Source organism: Mya arenaria, chromosome 14, assembly GCF_026914265.1.
Source record: "Mya arenaria isolate MELC-2E11 chromosome 14, ASM2691426v1".
Taxonomy (NCBI): domain Eukaryota; kingdom Metazoa; phylum Mollusca; class Bivalvia; order Myida; family Myidae; genus Mya; species Mya arenaria.
The window spans coordinates 19,574,370-19,592,508 of record NC_069135.1 but is presented as its reverse complement, the minus strand read 5'-3'; the positions used below and the strand labels follow the sequence as shown (position 1 = coordinate 19,592,508).

Sequence of the window (18,139 nt, the reverse complement as noted above, 5' to 3'; positions counted from 1 at the left end):
TTTGACAATAACTGTTTGTTGAGCTTAGGTGCGGTGAGCAAGACAATGGTGGTTCTGTGTATGTGCATGTGTGCATCTGCCTGGACTGAATTTGTCAGGGCTGACTCTTGACCATGCATTATAGGATTTTATTGTCCAGGCTGTTTGTTGACCAGGCATAGGATTTCAAAAAACTTGAAGGTTCACCATGATTAGGCGGCATGTCGCTCACAACACCAGATCTGTACCTCAAAGGTCAAGGTCAATGTTAAAAGTCAAATGTTAAAGTGATCCTTGTTCAGGCTGTATCTTGACCATGCATTATAGGATTTTAAACCAAAAAAAGCCATGGAGGTTCACTATGATAAGGCGACATGTCTCGCTCCAAACCCAGGTCTGTACCCCAAAGGTCAAGGTTAGAAGTCAAAACTTGAAATAAACGCTGTCTGGGTTGCATCTTGACCATGCATAATAGGATTTTATCAAATAAAAAAAGCCATGAAGTTTCATCATGATGAGTAGGTGTGTGGCGCACAAGACCCAGATCTTTTCCTCAAAGATTAAGGTCACACTTAAAGATTTAATCTCAAAATCATTACTGTTGATATGACTGGTCTGGAGTGAGCCTTTTCCATACATTACAGAATTTCAAAAAAACACCATGGAGGTTCACCATGCTGAGGCGTGGTTTTGCAGGTAAACATAATTGTTCAGCACCATGTTATACACTGTTGCAAAGGCATGGAAGAGCATTGAGTGTCAAAGGCTCTTTCAACGAGCATGACATGTCGCAATATAGTTTTGAGCTTATAAAAGCAAGTGCAGGTCAGTTTATACATGACAAAGGTGGTGTGAGCACCACCAGGGGGGCCTCTCCGTGACCTCTCAATGTGATTCTGTCTATCTGCATCGGTCACCACCGGGCCTAATACTCTAAGGTGCTCCCTCACAGCAAAGAAATACAGTACAGAAATTAACTATGTTGACATACTAATTGAATTTGCTAGTAAATGTGGTATATTAGGAATAAAACAGAGAACTATGACATTGCAATACGATTGCTGAAATCATCTATGTAACATACAGCTCGCAATATGAAAATCCTTCAAGAAGTTATGGAGTGGGTATGAAAAACAGAATTGACCTAGACTCCATAGTGTGACCTAAACCTTGAACTGAGGTTGCTGGAACTTGTACTGCTTGTTTAAAGTTATTTGAAGTATATTCATTAGTAAGGGGTTATTAAGCTGACATAAAAACAAATTTGTTGAAGTGATATCCCCTGCAGTGTCGGTCAGTCATGCGACCATCTGAAGACAATTGCTTGAAAACATCTGTGTTGATTCAAACATCTAACACTATTTCTGTCTCAAATCATTGCTTCACCTTAAAACTTTGTACGGTTTCAAATGTACAGTTGTAACTTATCACCAACCAAGGTGTCATAGCAAAACCCTGCACTAAGCCTCTAGGTACTTTGATCGATGCTCTCAAACATCTACCCATCTACCCAATCCATATCTTACATCTGAAGCAAATGGTAGTTCACCTTAAATGTCACTGGCCAATGGGATGGCCAGGTCCATGGTTCTTGTGTGCACTGACAGCCTGAAGGCTGCATAGTTTGTAAACATGTGGTGCCAGCGGAATGGTTCAAGATGGTGTCCAAGATGTCTGCCATAAATCGCCTTTTTAAGTTCAAATATTTAAAAATTAAAAAAAATCTTAAAAAATATAGCAGTATATATTCAACACGATATAACTCAGGATTTTCAAATAGCCATATAACATTGACCACTTCAAGGTCAAAGTCAAGATATATTTAAGGTCAAAGTACAAAAAATACAATAAAATTTGATTTTTCTTCTTTAATAGTTTGTATACATTTGTACCAAGTTCTATGGTAATCCATCAATACATCAATGCATAAGTAAGTGATAGCATGGTCAAGGTCACAGCACATTGTTTCAATGAGGACAACATTTGTACCAAGTCATATGATAATCCATCAATGCATAAGTAAGTTATAGCCCGGACACAAAATGTTACGGACAGACAGACAAGACAGTTGACTGTGACTTTTGAGGTATGGACCCTGGTCAAGGTCACTGCACCTCATCTCAATCAAGACAACATTTGGTAATCCATCAAAGCATAAGTAAAATATAGCACGGACATGAAATGTTATGGACGGACGGACAAAATGCATTCCTATAATCCCCTCCTCACTCCGTGGCGGGAGATTAAAATCTTGCCTTAACATGAAGCTAGAAAAATGCAGTAGGACGAACATTATTCAAACAAGACAATCGATTTAAGGAAATTAAGCTAAATATGATAAGACATTACAAATATAGACCTAAATTTAAGATTTTAAAAAGAAAAGGCTCTTAATTCATGAATCTGCAAGGAATTTTGAAGGCAAGGTTTTTCTTGTGTATAAATCAGCAGGGTTTATTTCAGAATGTTAAAAGATGAGCGTAAACACAATGGTTCAATATTGTATACATGTCAAAACTTTTGAAACAAACATGAGTTCACATCAATAATCTATTTACATAATAGACACAGATGTCACAACTTATAACCTTTTGCAAATACCAGTATTAAAAATAACATTTATATTTTGAATTCCTGAATATGAAAATGTCATGGTTATGATAGAAATAAACTTGAAAGTTTAATCTACCGTATGTGTGGAAACCGCATTGTAGTCAAGCATTCATTATCTGCACCACCTGATTTTATTTTCAAACCCAGTTCTATGATGCTGATGAACTGACATATCAATTTTCAGCCCAGAAAAAAGACCATGTCAGCCATTGCCAACCCCAATATCATTATTATCATTTAATAAGATATACCCGAACCACTGCTGTGCTAAGCTAATTGTTAAAAATTTAGCTCACTGATTCACTTTTTTGAATTTCTTTTTATATTTACACTCAGAATTAAAGACATGTCCATATGTCAGCCATTGTCAACTTTAATATCATAGTTATCACTAAGATAGTCCAAAACTGCTGCTGTACTGGGCAAAGAGTTGAAAATTCGTCTCTCAGATTTTGACATGATTCGTTCACACATGTACATCACGTGATGGTGAAACGCAGAAAATGGTGTTCCATATTCCATTGCAATATGTATCTGAAATCAAATAAAAGATGCGTTCTGAATGGAACAAGAACAGGAAATATGAGGGCCGTTCAAAACTTATGTAGACTCTTGACATAAAACATTCAATCGAGGGTAAAGTATTTTGTTGTTAAAACATTCATCAAAATACCAAAAAGTGAATGCCTTTTGTCTATTTTCCTTGTATTTTTTATTAAGAATATCTCATTAAATATTATGAGAAGATGCCAAGAACTTTATTTTATTACAAAATTTCTGCATATTTTTAATGGCCCTCATATTATGTCAATATATAGCAATCCTCTGACAGAATGAAATAGAAAAAGATTGGTAAATATTACTTTTAAAGGTCAGACAAACATTGTATCTGGCCTATGATAAGGTCCTGGGGTCATTTTGTATTACTATAAAAGTATTGTTAACTGGTTTATTGAAATATGATTTACATAAATGTTATGGGAAACAAAATCAAATACCTTCATAAATCTTCATGAAATTTTTCATAGGAAAAGATCAGGTATATTTAGTCAGAAAGGTATATTAATATGAATGTAAGGTCGTACAGCTATTTTAACCAACTACATATCTTATCACGACAAAATTAATTTAAAATTATGCACATACCCAATCCTTTATACACTCTAGTGGAGTGTTGTCGTAACCCACAAACATTGCAGGATTGGCCAGGATACCCCGGGCACACATTGCTCCTGAAAGCAAAGGATAAGGAGTTCTAATTATGCTGAACAATTTCAAACAAATATTTAGATAAAGACCCATCATCAGTTTCATTCATTTTTAAAAAAAAATTAAAGGGCGAAAATTGTGAGGAATGTGTTTTGATAGTTCTGACAACTCCCTGGCGAATTGCCTCTTTAACTTGCACAGGAATCACACTTACCTTTAGCCCCAGTTACAGTTCTTATATGATCAACATCCTCCATGGATTTAATATCGCCATTAGCAACCACAGGAACGCCAACGTTCTCTTGAATCAGTCTGACGGCCTCCAGGTTGACCGGTTGGTTACGCTGGTCCTTCGTGCGTCCATGTACAGATAGAAATGAAACCCCCGCAGCTTCCATCTTTTTACAATACTCTACAGTTTCTCTGAAAGATAACACCAAAAACACTTTGAGCAATTAATAAAAGACAAATGGGCGTGGTTACTTGTTTGTATTATTGTTGAAATACCAAAAAAAGATATTTCAATCCAAATTATTGGACTTACTAACTATTCAAAGGTCGAAATTAACACAAGCCCACAAGCCCTGCACTGGTAAAATGTCTTCAGGGCTTGCTCTAATTCTGAATTTTATATAGCAGGGCTTGTTCAAAAATTTGATGTCAAGCAACAGTTTAAGAATTCGGGTTTGTTCATTCAAAAGTCTAATTTCGATGACTGTAATATTAATTCTCATATCAGAATGGTAGCCAGTAATACCCTGCAATAAGTATAGTGCGGATAATGTACAACAATTCAATATATACACACTACTTATTACATGGTATGCTCAGCAATAATCATGGTACAAAACAGTTACTACACATATCACATATTTAGTCTAAACAAGTACATTCTACAGGTGCAATATGATGCTACTGTTAACATGTTTCATGGTTATATCGGTAACTCTTAATATATTGGCAAACAACAAACTACGTCAACACCACAATTTTCGAACAAATTATACTGTACTGAAAAATAGAAATTTATAAGTTCAACACTAATCTCAAAAAAGGATTTCTCTTGATATGTAAAAACACAACAAAAAGTGAGAATCAATAAGTTTTCGTTTTTATGAATTGACCATGGAACATTACTCTACAGACATTTTAGCAAGAGGTTTGGGATTTGCATATGAGTATTGACAAAGTGAATATGTGAACCAAGTTTCATGTAAAAATCTTTGTACCAAGTTGCATATACCGGGTAAAAATCTTTAAAAGTTGTAGTGTACAACAAAACCCACCAATCTTAATCCTACCTTATGTCCTCATGTATTCTGATCTTCACTGACACTGTAAAGTCAGAGCGAGGTACACGATTCCTTGCCTGCCTCACTATGTCCTGTACAAGGTTTGGTTTATGGATCAAACATGCTCCGTAGCCATCAGCCATCGCCCATCTGTAAAAAATTAATTTAGTCTCTGGTTATAGCAACTATTAAGATAATCCTTAACCCGCTTTAAACAGAGAATAAGATTTTATAAAACTGAAGAATAAACCACTTTATTTATTTTTGCTGAAATAAAAAACAAACTAGACAGTTCTCTTTGTAATAAAAAACAAACTTCTCTCCCCATGGTATTTCTCATTCGGTTTCATCGCATATGACATTGGGAAAAATAAAAATAAAAATGTATGGAAAAGCAAAGAACGCTTGAAACAGAAACAACAGTACAGTAAATACCAACTAAATATGGTGAACATTTGCGGTGATTTATTTCAAAATCCTTTAAGCGAATCAAGAGGTCACATGGAGCACACATGAAATGTAGTTGTATGGCCTTTGACCTCTGAGTGTGACCCTGATCTTGAACCGAGTTGTTTGAAACATATGTGCTTCACATTGTTTCAATATGGTGAACATTTGTGGGTAGTTATTTCATTTTCCTTTAGGTGGTTCAAGATATATATAGAACAGACATGATTTGTGATGGAGAGACAAATGGAAACTCAAGCAAAAACAATTTGTCTCCCCATTTATGGCCACCCCAGTCAAAGTATATTAAAAACATTGATAGAAAAAAGTATCAACTGTTTGCCATATATATTCTTTGCCATATGTATGGAATCTGGATAGTACACACATCTACAGTACGGGTTTAAGCTGGACATAAATTTTAACCCACACTTCATTCCTGCTGCTGGCGCAACATCTTTTTAGTTTTCTAATTAATCAACTCAATTCAACTCAAAAACATTTCTTTTAATGTCTACGTTGCATACAATTACGAAAACGAGGACAATAACATTTATAAAACTTGAGACAACACAATGCAATCAAACCCTGTTTTTATTTTGTGTTATCAGAAAATTTGGCACATTCGAGTTTTGGTTATCCAAATACAAGCAGTGACCCTTCACATTGTTCCTACCAACCACAAATGCTATCTACAATACAGTTTGCCATTTTCAAAATAAATCACTGCTCATCAATTTAACTGCTATCGTTACACCAGAACTGTTTGCCTATCTTTATGTTAACTGCTCTAAAGGCATTTGGTGCCACTTACCGGCACATGGTTTTATTTCATTTTATCTAATCATATTATCGTTAAATTATAAGACCAGGGTAAACCTGACTTCTTTTAACATGATGAAAATGGGATAAAAAAGTGGATGGCTCAAAAGGCATTTAATATTTTTAAACCGTAAATGTGAATGTGTTTGTGCATCCAAATCATTATAGCTCTTCCATGCAAAGGCAGGTATAAGCCCATTAATTTTGGATTGTTTGAAAGAGAAATTGTAATGCAATATTAACATTTCAAAAACACTTTGATGTGCCATCAACATAAATTGTAATGCAAAACGCAAATACATTTATTTTGATTAGGATGTTTAAAGCCAATTGCATTAGACAGTGATGATAATGACAACATATTAAAAATGCACAACATCAAAATATACCCTACAATACTCTAACCTTAACCAACCCTAACCCAACAAGTTATACCTAAAGAAATTATATCCTATGCATAATGAAGGAAACAGTACCCAATAAATACCCATTAGAATGTGCAGACAGACGGACAGATTGATGGATGGACAGATAGTTGGACGGACAAGCTGAACCTAGTATAGATGTACCCTTTTACAACTTGGTTGTTTGGAGGGGTATGAATACATCTCATTTATTATCTGAAAAAAAAGAATAAATACCTTTGCGGACAGCCACAATTCAGGTCAACACCATCAGAATACCTGTAAGTAAAAATTAAAACACAGTCACATACAAGTTTAACACACATACAATTATGTACAATCATGTACTTCTATCAGAAAGTTGTGGATTATTTCTGCCTGTTTCCCTAAGAAAACAAACAAGTTTGTACTATAATTCCAAATTATAAAACTGCTTTCCAAAACAAACAATTGGCAGAGGTCAATCTTCAGTGACCTTTAAGTGTTTATATTTGGTTTGACAAAGATGGTTCAAGGATTAGAGTGTAAATGGACAAACTAATAACTGTTGTTTATTCATAAGGATTTTTTCCTTAACTTATAATACAATAAAAACTACATGGGCAATCCTAGTAGTTGAAATTTTAAAATAAACCCTGTTTAGGGGCAATTGCTTTTCGACTAAGTATCCATCAGTTACTATTTGATGTTGACCGTAATAAAAAATTAAGTACCTCAATTTGAAAACAGTTTGAAAAAAACAATGTCGCCAACATGAAATATTTCAGAGAGCGCCTTTAAAAGTGTACAATTTGATATTACATACGGTGCGACTATCTCTGCAGCATTGCCGAAGTCAATGTCGTTATGAGCTGCAAACTGCACTATCAGTGGCCGGTCCTCTAAAAGGAGAGAGATATATTTTATTTCCTCTCTTTTATGAAATGTATTAAATTTTAGGTTTACATTGAAGTATATAATTCTGAAATCTACCAGAAATTACTTCAATTTCATGAGAGTTTAATATTCACAATTTTATAATTTATTAATATATATATACAGTATATCCGAAAAAAGTGTTGTAGTTTTTTTAACATTCCAGACCAAAAAATATTGGAAATAGATCATTTAGAAAAAAACACCTAAATTCTGATAGTGAAAATGAAATACCTCTCGCAGACCCCCAAAAGATTTGTGAATCTTTTTTTTCGAAAAAATATAACCAAGCAAAAGATTACTTTGGTAATGTTTGTAAAATTCATATTTGAATAAATGTTCTGTTAATTGAAATCAAGGACTTCGCGAAATGTACAAAAACTATGGTTTTTATTATGCGTATTGCCCTATACATGAATCCATATACTAGAATATCTTCATCTATAATTATTTTGCTAATTCATACAAACCAATCATATCCATGTATCTTGTTTTTTTCTCGATGGGGTCCCATGTGCCCCTCCTTTCCTAAGATTTTGTCGACAAAACATATTCAACTTATGAGCTGTTTCAATTTGCCAATTTCATTGCAGATTCACCATAAATCATTGAATATAGGACGCTACATTGTATATACAAAGATACATAGTAGATATGTGCTGTCCTCATTAGTGTGACTGTTCTGATGTACAATGTAGTTTATCTAGTCTCCCCCAAAAAATTTGTGTAGTTAGGGTTATATCTTTTCCAAAAACAGGTAGGGTGGTTAGGATTTTTTTAGGCTTAATGTTAGAAAGTAATTGATATCATTGGGAAAGGCGTAAAAGTAGTCAGTATACAACTTGATACTAAAGTACACACACAAAACACACACAGATAAAAGCAACAACATGTTAAACAGATAGACTATGAAAATGGTTGAGTCTGCACTTATTTTATAGGTAGGGTCAGGTAACCCAAATTGGAAGTGGTTTTCTTAAGGCCTAAAGTGTGTGGCCTTAATGAACTCAAAACTGACAGTTGTATCTTTTATTATGACCCCCTTCGAAGAAGAGGGGTATATTCCTTTGCACAGGCATGTCGGTATGTCGGTCGGTCGGTCCGTAGGTAGACCGAAGCTTGTCCAAGTGATAACTAAACAATTCCTGGACGTATGGTCATCAAACTTCACATGAAGGTTGGGCCTGACCAGTAGATGACCCCTATTGATTTTGGGGGTCATCGGGTCAAAAGTCAAGGTCACAGTGACCTTTAATGGTAAAATAATTTTAAAGCTTGTCCGGTTGATAACTCAACAATGCCTGCACCCATGGCCCTCAAACTTGACATGGAGGTTGGACCTGACCAGTAGATGACCCCTATTGTTTTGGGGGTCATCAGGCCAAAGGTCAAGGTCACAGTGACCTTGAATGGTAAAAGGTTGTCCGAGTGATAACTTGACAATGCCTGCACCCATGGCCCTCAAACTTTACTTGGAGGTTGGGCCTGACCAGTAGCTGACCCCTATTGTTTTTGGGGCTCATCGGGTCAAAGGTCAAGTTCACAGTGACCTTGAATGGTAAAAGGATGACTGAGTGATAACTCAACAATGCCGGCACCCATGGCCCTCATAATTGAATTGGAGGTTGGGCCTGACCAGTACATGACCCCTTTTGTTGTTGGGGGTCATCGGGCCAAAGGTCAAGGTCACAGTCACCTTGAATGGTAAATGGTTGTCCGAGTGATAACTCGACAATGCCTGCACCCATGGCCCTCAAACTTGACTTGGAGAATTGACCTGACCAGGTGATGACCCGTATGGTTTTTGGAGGTCATCTGGCCAAAGGTCAAGGTCACAGTGACCTGGAATGGTAAAAGGTTATCCGAGTGATAACTCGACAATGCCTGCACCCATGGCCCTCAAACTTGACTTGGAGGTTGGGCCTGGCCAGAAGATGGTCCCTATTGATTTTAGGGGTCATTGGGCCAAAGGTCAAGGTGACAGTGACCTTGAATGATAAAAGGTTGTCCGAGTGATAACTCAACATTGCCTGCACCCAAGGCCCTCAAACTTGACATGGAGGTTGGGCCTGACCAGTAGATGACCCCTATTGATTTTAGGGGTCAAAGGTCACAGTGACCTTGAAAGCGAACTCGACAATTCCTGGACCTATGGTCATCAAACTTGACATGAAGGTTGGGCCTGCCCAGTAGATGACCCCTATCGACTTTGGGGGTCATCAGGCCAAGGTCAATGTCACAGTAACCTTTAACGCAAAAAAGTTAACAAATCTTTACCAACTGATATCTCAACAATGCCTGAACCTATGATCATTAAACTTGACATGGATGTTAAGCATGACCAGTAGATCACCCTTATTGATTTTAGGATTCATAGAGCCAAAGGTCAAGGTCACAGTGATCTTGAAAGGTAAAAGGTTGTCCGAGTGATAACTCAACAATGCCTGACCCCATGGCCTTCAAACTTGACTTGGAGTTGCATCTGACTTATAGATGACCCCTTATGATTTAAGGGGTCATTGGGTAAAAGGTCAAGGTCACAGTGACCTTGAACGAAAAAAACTTGTCTGTGTGATAACTTGACAATGCCTGCACCCATGGCCCTCGAACTTGACATTTAGGTTTCTGGTGACCAGTTGATGACTCTGGATTTTGAGTTAATAGAGTCAAAGGTCATGGTCATAACACACTCTATCCTCACACTTAAATGGTCATAATCTTAAAACTGCCTTAACGGCAACAAATCAGCTGTCATTTCGGTCCATGCATATTTCATTCAATTGTCCATATAATCCTGACAACATGGCGCTCAGGGGGGGGGGGGCATAATGTTTGACAAACATCTCTTGTTTATCCTAGCATATCGAGGGGAGAAATCTAGATTTTAAGTGGCATTAAATCAAGGAGCAGATAGAATGTTTTCCCTTTTATCCATTGAATTGAATAACCTTATTACCTCTGCATGTTGTAAACTCGATATCTCTGGCTTTCAGAGATTCCACGAATGAGTTGGCAATTATCATAGGAGTGAACGCCAGATCGCAGCCATACTTCCTCACCAACATCCGAAATGGCAGTCTAAAAGATGTATGTTTCAAAAATATATCACACACATGTACCTTAATTTGAAAGAATCCTTATAAGGGATTCACTCACAGATTTTATGCTGGCAACATTATTTTCCAACCTTTGCTTAACTTGAGTTATAATACTTGTATGAACAAACATCAATATGGAACTTGCAGATACTCATATGAGATTATGAATAAAGTTGTTCAAAATAACATTTTTTGGAAAAAAGAGCATTTTCCTTCATATTTTTAAAATGTTGACAATAGATTTACTCCGTAATTTTATTAATCTGTAGGTACAATTACTTGGTTAAACGTTATGACCTTATGTCATCTAAATAATTTAATATGGAAAAAGAACATACGGATTAACTGAATTTTAATATGAATAGATCACCACACCAATCTGGGCTTAATGTGTTTGTACCTACATGCAAATTAGCGGAAAAACCTTTCTCACTGGATTCTGGATAACACCTATTATAGAGCATTTATTTAAAATGTTGATGAAGTTTTATCATAGAAACAATAATTTTGGTCATTTTAACACAAAGTTATATGACTGACACAAATTGAGAATGAGTACCCATTAAAACTTACCTAAGACCCTACAGTTACAGGTAAATACCCCAAGTCCATAACAAGGAATATATTCATTATCAAATTGGTTATTTCATCAAAATTTCTATACTTTTACATAATTTTGCAAAATAAAGGTACTATAAACTATTTTACTAGTTTTACTTACTTGGAATATCTGACCATTGGGGCACATATCTTGACCATTTCATTCTCTTCAAACAATTCCATGGGCCTTTTCCATGTAAACTCATCACCATCTATTGTTTCTGAAAAATACAAATACAAACAATAACCATTAGAAACAATAACAATAAATCTTCAACACATGATGATGTGCATTCATTATCTTTCCTTGTTGGATCAATCAGTCTGGTTCAGTCATTGTATAGTAAGGTGCAGTCATTGTATAGTAAGGTGCAGTCATTGTATAGTTAGGTGCAGTCATTGTATAGTAAGGTGCAGCCATTGTATAGTAAGGTGCAGTCATTGTATAGTTAGGTGCAGTCATAGTAAGGTGCAGCCATTGTATAGTAAGGTGCAGTCATTGTATAGTAAGGTGCAGTCATTGTATAGTTAGGTGAGGTCATTGTATAGTAAGGTGCAGTCATTGTATAGTAAGGTGCAGTCATTGTATAGTAAGGTGCAGCCATTGTATAGTAAGGTGCAGTCATTGTATAGTAAGGTGCAGTCATTGTATAGTAAGGTGCAGTCATTGTATAGTAAGGTGCAGTCATTGTATAGTTAGGTGAGGTCATTCTATAGTCAGGTGCAGCCATTGTATAGTAAGGTGCAGTCATTGTATAGTTAGGTGAGGTCATTGTATAGTTAGGTGAGGTCATTGTATAGTGAGGTGCAGTCATTGTATGGTAAGGTGCAGTCATTGTATATTTAGGTGAGGTCATTGTATAGTGAGGTGCAGTCATTGTATGGTAAGGTGCAGTCATTGTATAGTAAGGTGCAGTCATTGTATAGTAAGGTGCAGTCATTGTAAAGTAAGGTGCAGTCATTGTATAATTAGGTGCAGTCATTGTATAGTAAGGTGCAGTCATTGTATAGTGAGGTGCAGTCATTGTATAGTGAGGTGCAGTCATTGTATAGTAAGGTGCAGTCATTGTATAGTAAGGTGCAGTCATTGTATAGTTAGATGAGGTCATTGTTTAGTAAGGTGCAGTCATTGTATAATTAGGTGCAGTCATTGTATAGTAAGGTGCAGTCATTGTATAATTAGGTGCAGTCATTGTATAGTAAGGTGCAGTCATTGTATAGTTAGGTGAGGTCATTGTATAGTAAGGTGCAGTCATTGTATAGTTAGGTGCAGCCATTGTATAGTGAGGTGCAGCCATTGTATAGTGAGGTGCAGTCATTGTATAGTTAGGTGAGGTCATTGTATAGTAAGGTGCAGTCATTGTATAGTAAGGTGCAGTCATTGTATAGTAAGGTGCAGTCATTGTAAAGTAAGATGCAGTCATTGTATAGTAAGGTGCAGTCATTGTATAATTAGGTGCAGTCATTGTATAGTAAGGTGCAGTCATTGTATAGTTAGGTGAGGTCATTGTATAGTGAGGTGCAGCCATTGTATAGTGAGGTGCAGTCATTGTATAGTTAGGTGAGGTCATTGTATAGTGAGGTGCAGCCATTGTATAGTGAGGTGCAGTCATTGCATAGTTAGGTGGGGTCATTGTATAGTAAGGTGCAGTCATTGTATAGTAAGGTGCAGTCATTGTATAGTAAGGTGCAGTCATTGTAAAGTAAGGTGCAGTCATTGTATAATTAGGTGCAGTCATTGTATAGTAAGGTGCAGTCATTGTATAGTGAGGTGCAGTCATTGTATAGTGAGGTGCAGTCATTGTATAGTAAGGTGCATTCATTGTATAGTAAGGTGCAGTCATTGTAAAGTAAGGTGCAGTCATTGTATAGTTAGATGAGGTCATTGTTTAGTAAGGTGCAGTCATTGTATAATTAGGTGCAGTCATTGTATAGTAAGGTGCAGTCATTGTATAGTAAGGTGCAGCCATTGTATAGTAAGGTGCAGCCATTGTATAGTAATGTGCAGTCATTGTATAGTATTGTGCAGTCATTGTATAGTTAGGTGAGGTCATTGTATAGTAAGGTGCAGCCATTGTATAGTGAGGTGCAGTCATTGTATAGTAAGGTGCAGTCATTGTATAGTTAAATGCAGTCATTGCATGATAAGGTGCATTCATTGTATAGTTAAGTGTAGTCATTGTATAGTAAGGTGCAGTCATTGTATAGTTAAATGCAGTCATTGTATAATAAGGTGCATTCATTGTATAGATAAGAGCAGTCACTGTATAAACTATGTGCAGCCATTGTATAGTTAGGTGCAGCCATTGTATAGAAAGTTGCATTCATTGTATAGTTAAGAGCAGTCACTGTATAACTATGTGCAGCCATTGTATAGTTAGGTGCAGTCATTGTATAGAAAAGTGCATTCATTGTATAGTTAAGAGCAGTCACTGTATAACTATGTGCAGCCATTGTATAGTTAGGTGCAGTCATTGTATAGAAAGGTGCATTAATTGTATAGTTAAGAGCAGTCACTGTATAACTATGTGCAGCCATTGTATAGTTAGGTGCAGTCATTGTATAGAAAGGTGCATTCATTGTATAGTTAAGAGCAGTCACTGTATAACTATGTGCAGCCATTGTATAGTTAGGTGCAGTCATTGTATAGAAAGGTGCATTAATTGTATAGTTAAGAGCAGTCACTGTATAACTATGTGCAGCCATTGTATAGTTAGGTGCAGCCATTGTATAGTAAGGTGCAGTCATTGTATAGTTAAGTGCAGTCATTGAATAGTCAAGTGCAATCATTGTATAGTTAAGTGCAGTCATTGTATAGTTAGATGCAGTCATTGTATAGTTAGATGCAGTCATTGTATAATGTTAGGTTGTGCTAGGTGCAGTCATTGAATAATGTAAGGCCGTGTTAGACACACTCATTGAATTGTGTTAGGTGCAGTCCTTGGATGGTGTTTGGGCAGTCACTGAATTATGTTAGGTGCAGTCATTGTATAGTAAGGTGCAGTCATTGAATAATGTTAGGTTGTGCTAGGTGCAGTCATTGGAAAGTGTTAGACGCAGTCATGGGATTGTGTTAGGTGCAGTCATTGAATAATGCTAGGTGCAGTAATTGTATAGTGTTAGGTACAATCATTGGATAGTCTTAGGTGCAGTCATTGGATAGTGCTAGGTGCAGTCATTTAAGGAATGAATTGCGGGGTTGATGTCATTATCGGGGTATGAACGCAATTGGGCTGGTCAAAGTGTGTGCAGTCCGTGTGGAAGCCAAATTGCGTTCATATCCCCGATAATGACATCAACCCCGCAATTCATTACTTATATTTACACCAATAGTTCCTTATTTCAGTCAAAAATTGTTAAAAAAAATACTTCATTTAAAAAAAACATTCATTAATCCTTCCTTACCCATTCTGTAAATAGAACGACCCAACTGTAACCGGAAACATTTTTTCAAATGACGTCACAATAACGCGGGAAAAGATCAACCACTTGATATCACTTTTAAAAGTAAAAATTAAACACTTTTAGCAACAATACATTTAAAATATAATGCATTTACACTTTCTACAACATTTATATTTTACGGGACCTGCTGACACAGTACAAAAAATAACAAGATCAATAATTTTCATGTATAATGTTATGCGATGAATTGCGATCCGAACATATCCGAAGATGTTGCGTTCATCGATTGATGAAAGCAATTGCTGAAAGGCAGTTCATATAAGGAATGGAAGTTGAGGTGTAAATATTGGATAGTGTTAGATGCAGTCATTGGATAGTGTTAGATGCAGTCATTGGATAGTGTTAGATGCAGTCATTGGATTATGTTAGATGCAGTCATTGGATTATGTTAGATGCAGTCATTGGATAGTGTTAGATGCAGTCATTGGATTTATGTTAGATGCAGTCATTGGATTATGTTATATGCAGTCATTGGATTATGTTAGATGCAGTCATTGGATAGTGTTAGATGCAGTCATTGGATTTATGTTAGATGCAGTCATTGGATTATGTTAGATGCAGTCATTGGATTATGTTAGATGCAGTCATTGGATAGTGTTAGATGCAGTCATTGGATTATGTTAGATGCAGTCATTGGATTATGTTAGATGCAGTCATTGGATAGTGTTAGATGCAGTTGAATTGTGTTAGGTGCAGTCATTGATAGAGTAAGGTGCAGTCATTGATAGAGTAAGGTGCAGTCATTGATAGAGTAAGGTGCAGTCATTGATAGATTTAGATGTAAGGTGTAAGATGCAGTCATTTGACTATGTTAGGTGCAGTCCTTGGATGGTGTTTGGTGCAGTCAGTGATAGATTTAGATGTAAGGTGTAAGATGCAGTCATTTGACTATGTTAGGTGCAGTCCTTGGATGGTGTTTGGGGCAGTCATTGATAGATTTAGATGTAAGGTGTAAGATGCAGTCATTTGACTATGTTAGGTGCAGTCCTTGGATGGTGTTTGGGGCAGCCATTGATAGATTTAGATGTAAGGTGTAAGATGCAGTCATTTGACTATGTTAGGTGCAGTCCTTGGATGGTGTTTGGGGCAGTCATTGATAGATTTAGATGTAAGGTGTAAGATGCAGTCATTTGACTATGTTAGGTGCAGTCCTTGGATGGTGTTTGGGGCAGTCATTGAATTATGTTAGGTGCAGTCATTGAATAGTGTTAGATGCAGTCATTGGATTGTGTTAGGTGCAGTCATTGAATAATGTTAGATACAGTCATTGGATTGTGTTAGGTGCAGTCATTGAATAGTGTTAGATGCAGTCATTGGATTGTGTTAGGTGCAGTCATTGAATAATGATAGATGCAGTCATTGGATTGTGTTAGGTGCAGTCATTGAATAGTGTTAGATGCAGTCATTGGATAGTGCTAGGTGCAGTCATTGGATTGTGTTTGGTGCAGTCATTGAATAATGTTAGATGCAGTCATTGGATTGTGTTAGGTGCAGTCATTGAATTATGTTAGATGCAGTCATTGGATTGTTTTAGGTGCAATCATTGAATTATGTTAGGTGGTGTTAGATGCAATCATTGGACTGTGTTAGGTGCAGTCCTTGGATAGTGTTAGATGCAGTCATTGGATTGTGTTAGGTGCAGTCATTGAATAATGTTAGGTGGTGTTAGATGTAGTCATTGGATTGTGTTAGGTGCAGTCATTGAATAATGTTAGGTGGTGTTAGATGAAGTCATTGGATTGTGCTAGGTGCAGTCATTGAATAATGTTAGGTGGTGTTAGATGCAATCATTGGACTGTGTTAGGTGCAGTCATTGAATAATGTTAGGTGGTGTTAGATGCAATCATTGGACTGTGTTAGGTGCAGTCATTCACTCATTGAATAATGTTAGATAGTGCTAGGTGCAGCCATTGAATAATGTTAGGTGGTGTTAGATGTAGTCATTGGATTGTGCTAGGTGCAGTCATTGAATAATGTTAAGTGGTGTTAAATGCATTCATTGGATTGTGTTAGCTGCAGCCATTGAATAATGTTAGGTGGTGTTAGATGTAGCTATTGGATTGTGTTAGGTGCAGTCATTGAATAATGTTAGGTGGTGTTAGATGCAGTCATTGGATTGTGTTAGGTGCAATCATTGAATGGTGTAAGGCCGTGTTAGACACAGTCATTGGATTGTGTTAGGTGCAGTCCTTGGATGGTGTTTGGGCAGTCATTGAATTATGTTATGTGCAGTCATTGTATAGTGTTAGGTGCAGTCAATGGATAGTGTTATGTGCAGTCATTGGATGGTGTTTGGGCAGTCATTGAATTATGTCAGGTGCAGTCATTGTATAGTGTTAGGTGCAGTCAATGGATAGTGCTATGTGCAGTCCTTGATGGTGTTTGGGCAGTCATTGAATTATGTTAGGTGCAGCCACTGTATAGTGTTAGGTGCAGTCAAAGGATTGTGTTAGGTGCAGTCCTTGGATGGTGTTTGGGCAGTCATTGAATTATGTTAAGTGCAGTCATTGTATAGTGTTAAGTGCAGTCAATAGATAGTGTTATGTGCAGTCATTGAATAACATTAGATCGTGTTAGATGTAGTCATTGGATTGTGTTAGTTGCAGTCATTGAATAATGCTAGGTGTTTTAGATGCAGTCATTGGATTACTAGTATGTTAGGTGCAGTCAATGAATAGTGTTAGGTGCAGTCTTTGGATAGTGTTAGGTGCAATCATTGGATAGTTTTAGGTGCAGTCATTGGATAGTGCTAGGTGCAGTCATTGAAGTGTTAGATGCAGTATTTGGATAGTGTTAGGTGCAGTGTTAGGTGCAGTTATTGGATTGTGTAAGGTGCAGTCATAGGACAGCGTTAGGTGTCATTTGATGGTGTTAGGGACAGTCATTTGATAGCGTTAGGTGTCATTGGATAGATTTAGATGCAGTCATTGGATAGGGTTAGGTGTTATTGGATAGTTTTAGGTGCAGTCATTGGATTGTGTAACGATTTGGTTATTGGATAAGCTTAAGTGGTCATTGGCTGTTTAGAGTTATGAGTGTACATATAGGAAAACAGCAATACAAACTAAAAATGTACAGTACAGTATGTATAGTATCATTTAAAATAAACAACAACAACAATAGATTATCACAATGCTATCATTGTAAAATATCAAAAACAGTAATACTGTTTGTAAAATATATAAATGGTACAAAGAAAGATTGATGGAACATCTATCAATTTGAAAAGAGAAAACATATACCCATCACGTTGCTTTGTTTACAATTCGACAGGAAGTGAGTACGATTCATCTGA

General features: G+C 36.6%; 1 protein-coding gene across 1 annotated transcript; it reads right to left on the bottom strand.

Moving 5' to 3' along the window:
• Positions 1-1,847: 1,847 nt before the first annotated feature.
• LOC128217854 (tRNA-dihydrouridine(20a/20b) synthase [NAD(P)+]-like) lies at positions 1,848-18,119 on the bottom strand. The gene is made up of 9 exons (XM_052925271.1): positions 18,087-18,119; positions 11,501-11,600; positions 10,638-10,759; positions 7,572-7,647; positions 7,004-7,045; positions 5,103-5,243; positions 4,016-4,224; positions 3,739-3,824; positions 1,848-3,126 (listed from the first exon to the last, which is right to left on the bottom strand). The coding sequence occupies exons 1-9, from the start codon at positions 18,088-18,090 to the stop codon at positions 2,950-2,952; spliced, it is 957 nt and encodes a 318-aa protein (XP_052781231.1). The 5' UTR covers positions 18,091-18,119; the 3' UTR covers positions 1,848-2,949.
• Between the last annotated feature and the right edge of the window lie 20 nt (positions 18,120-18,139).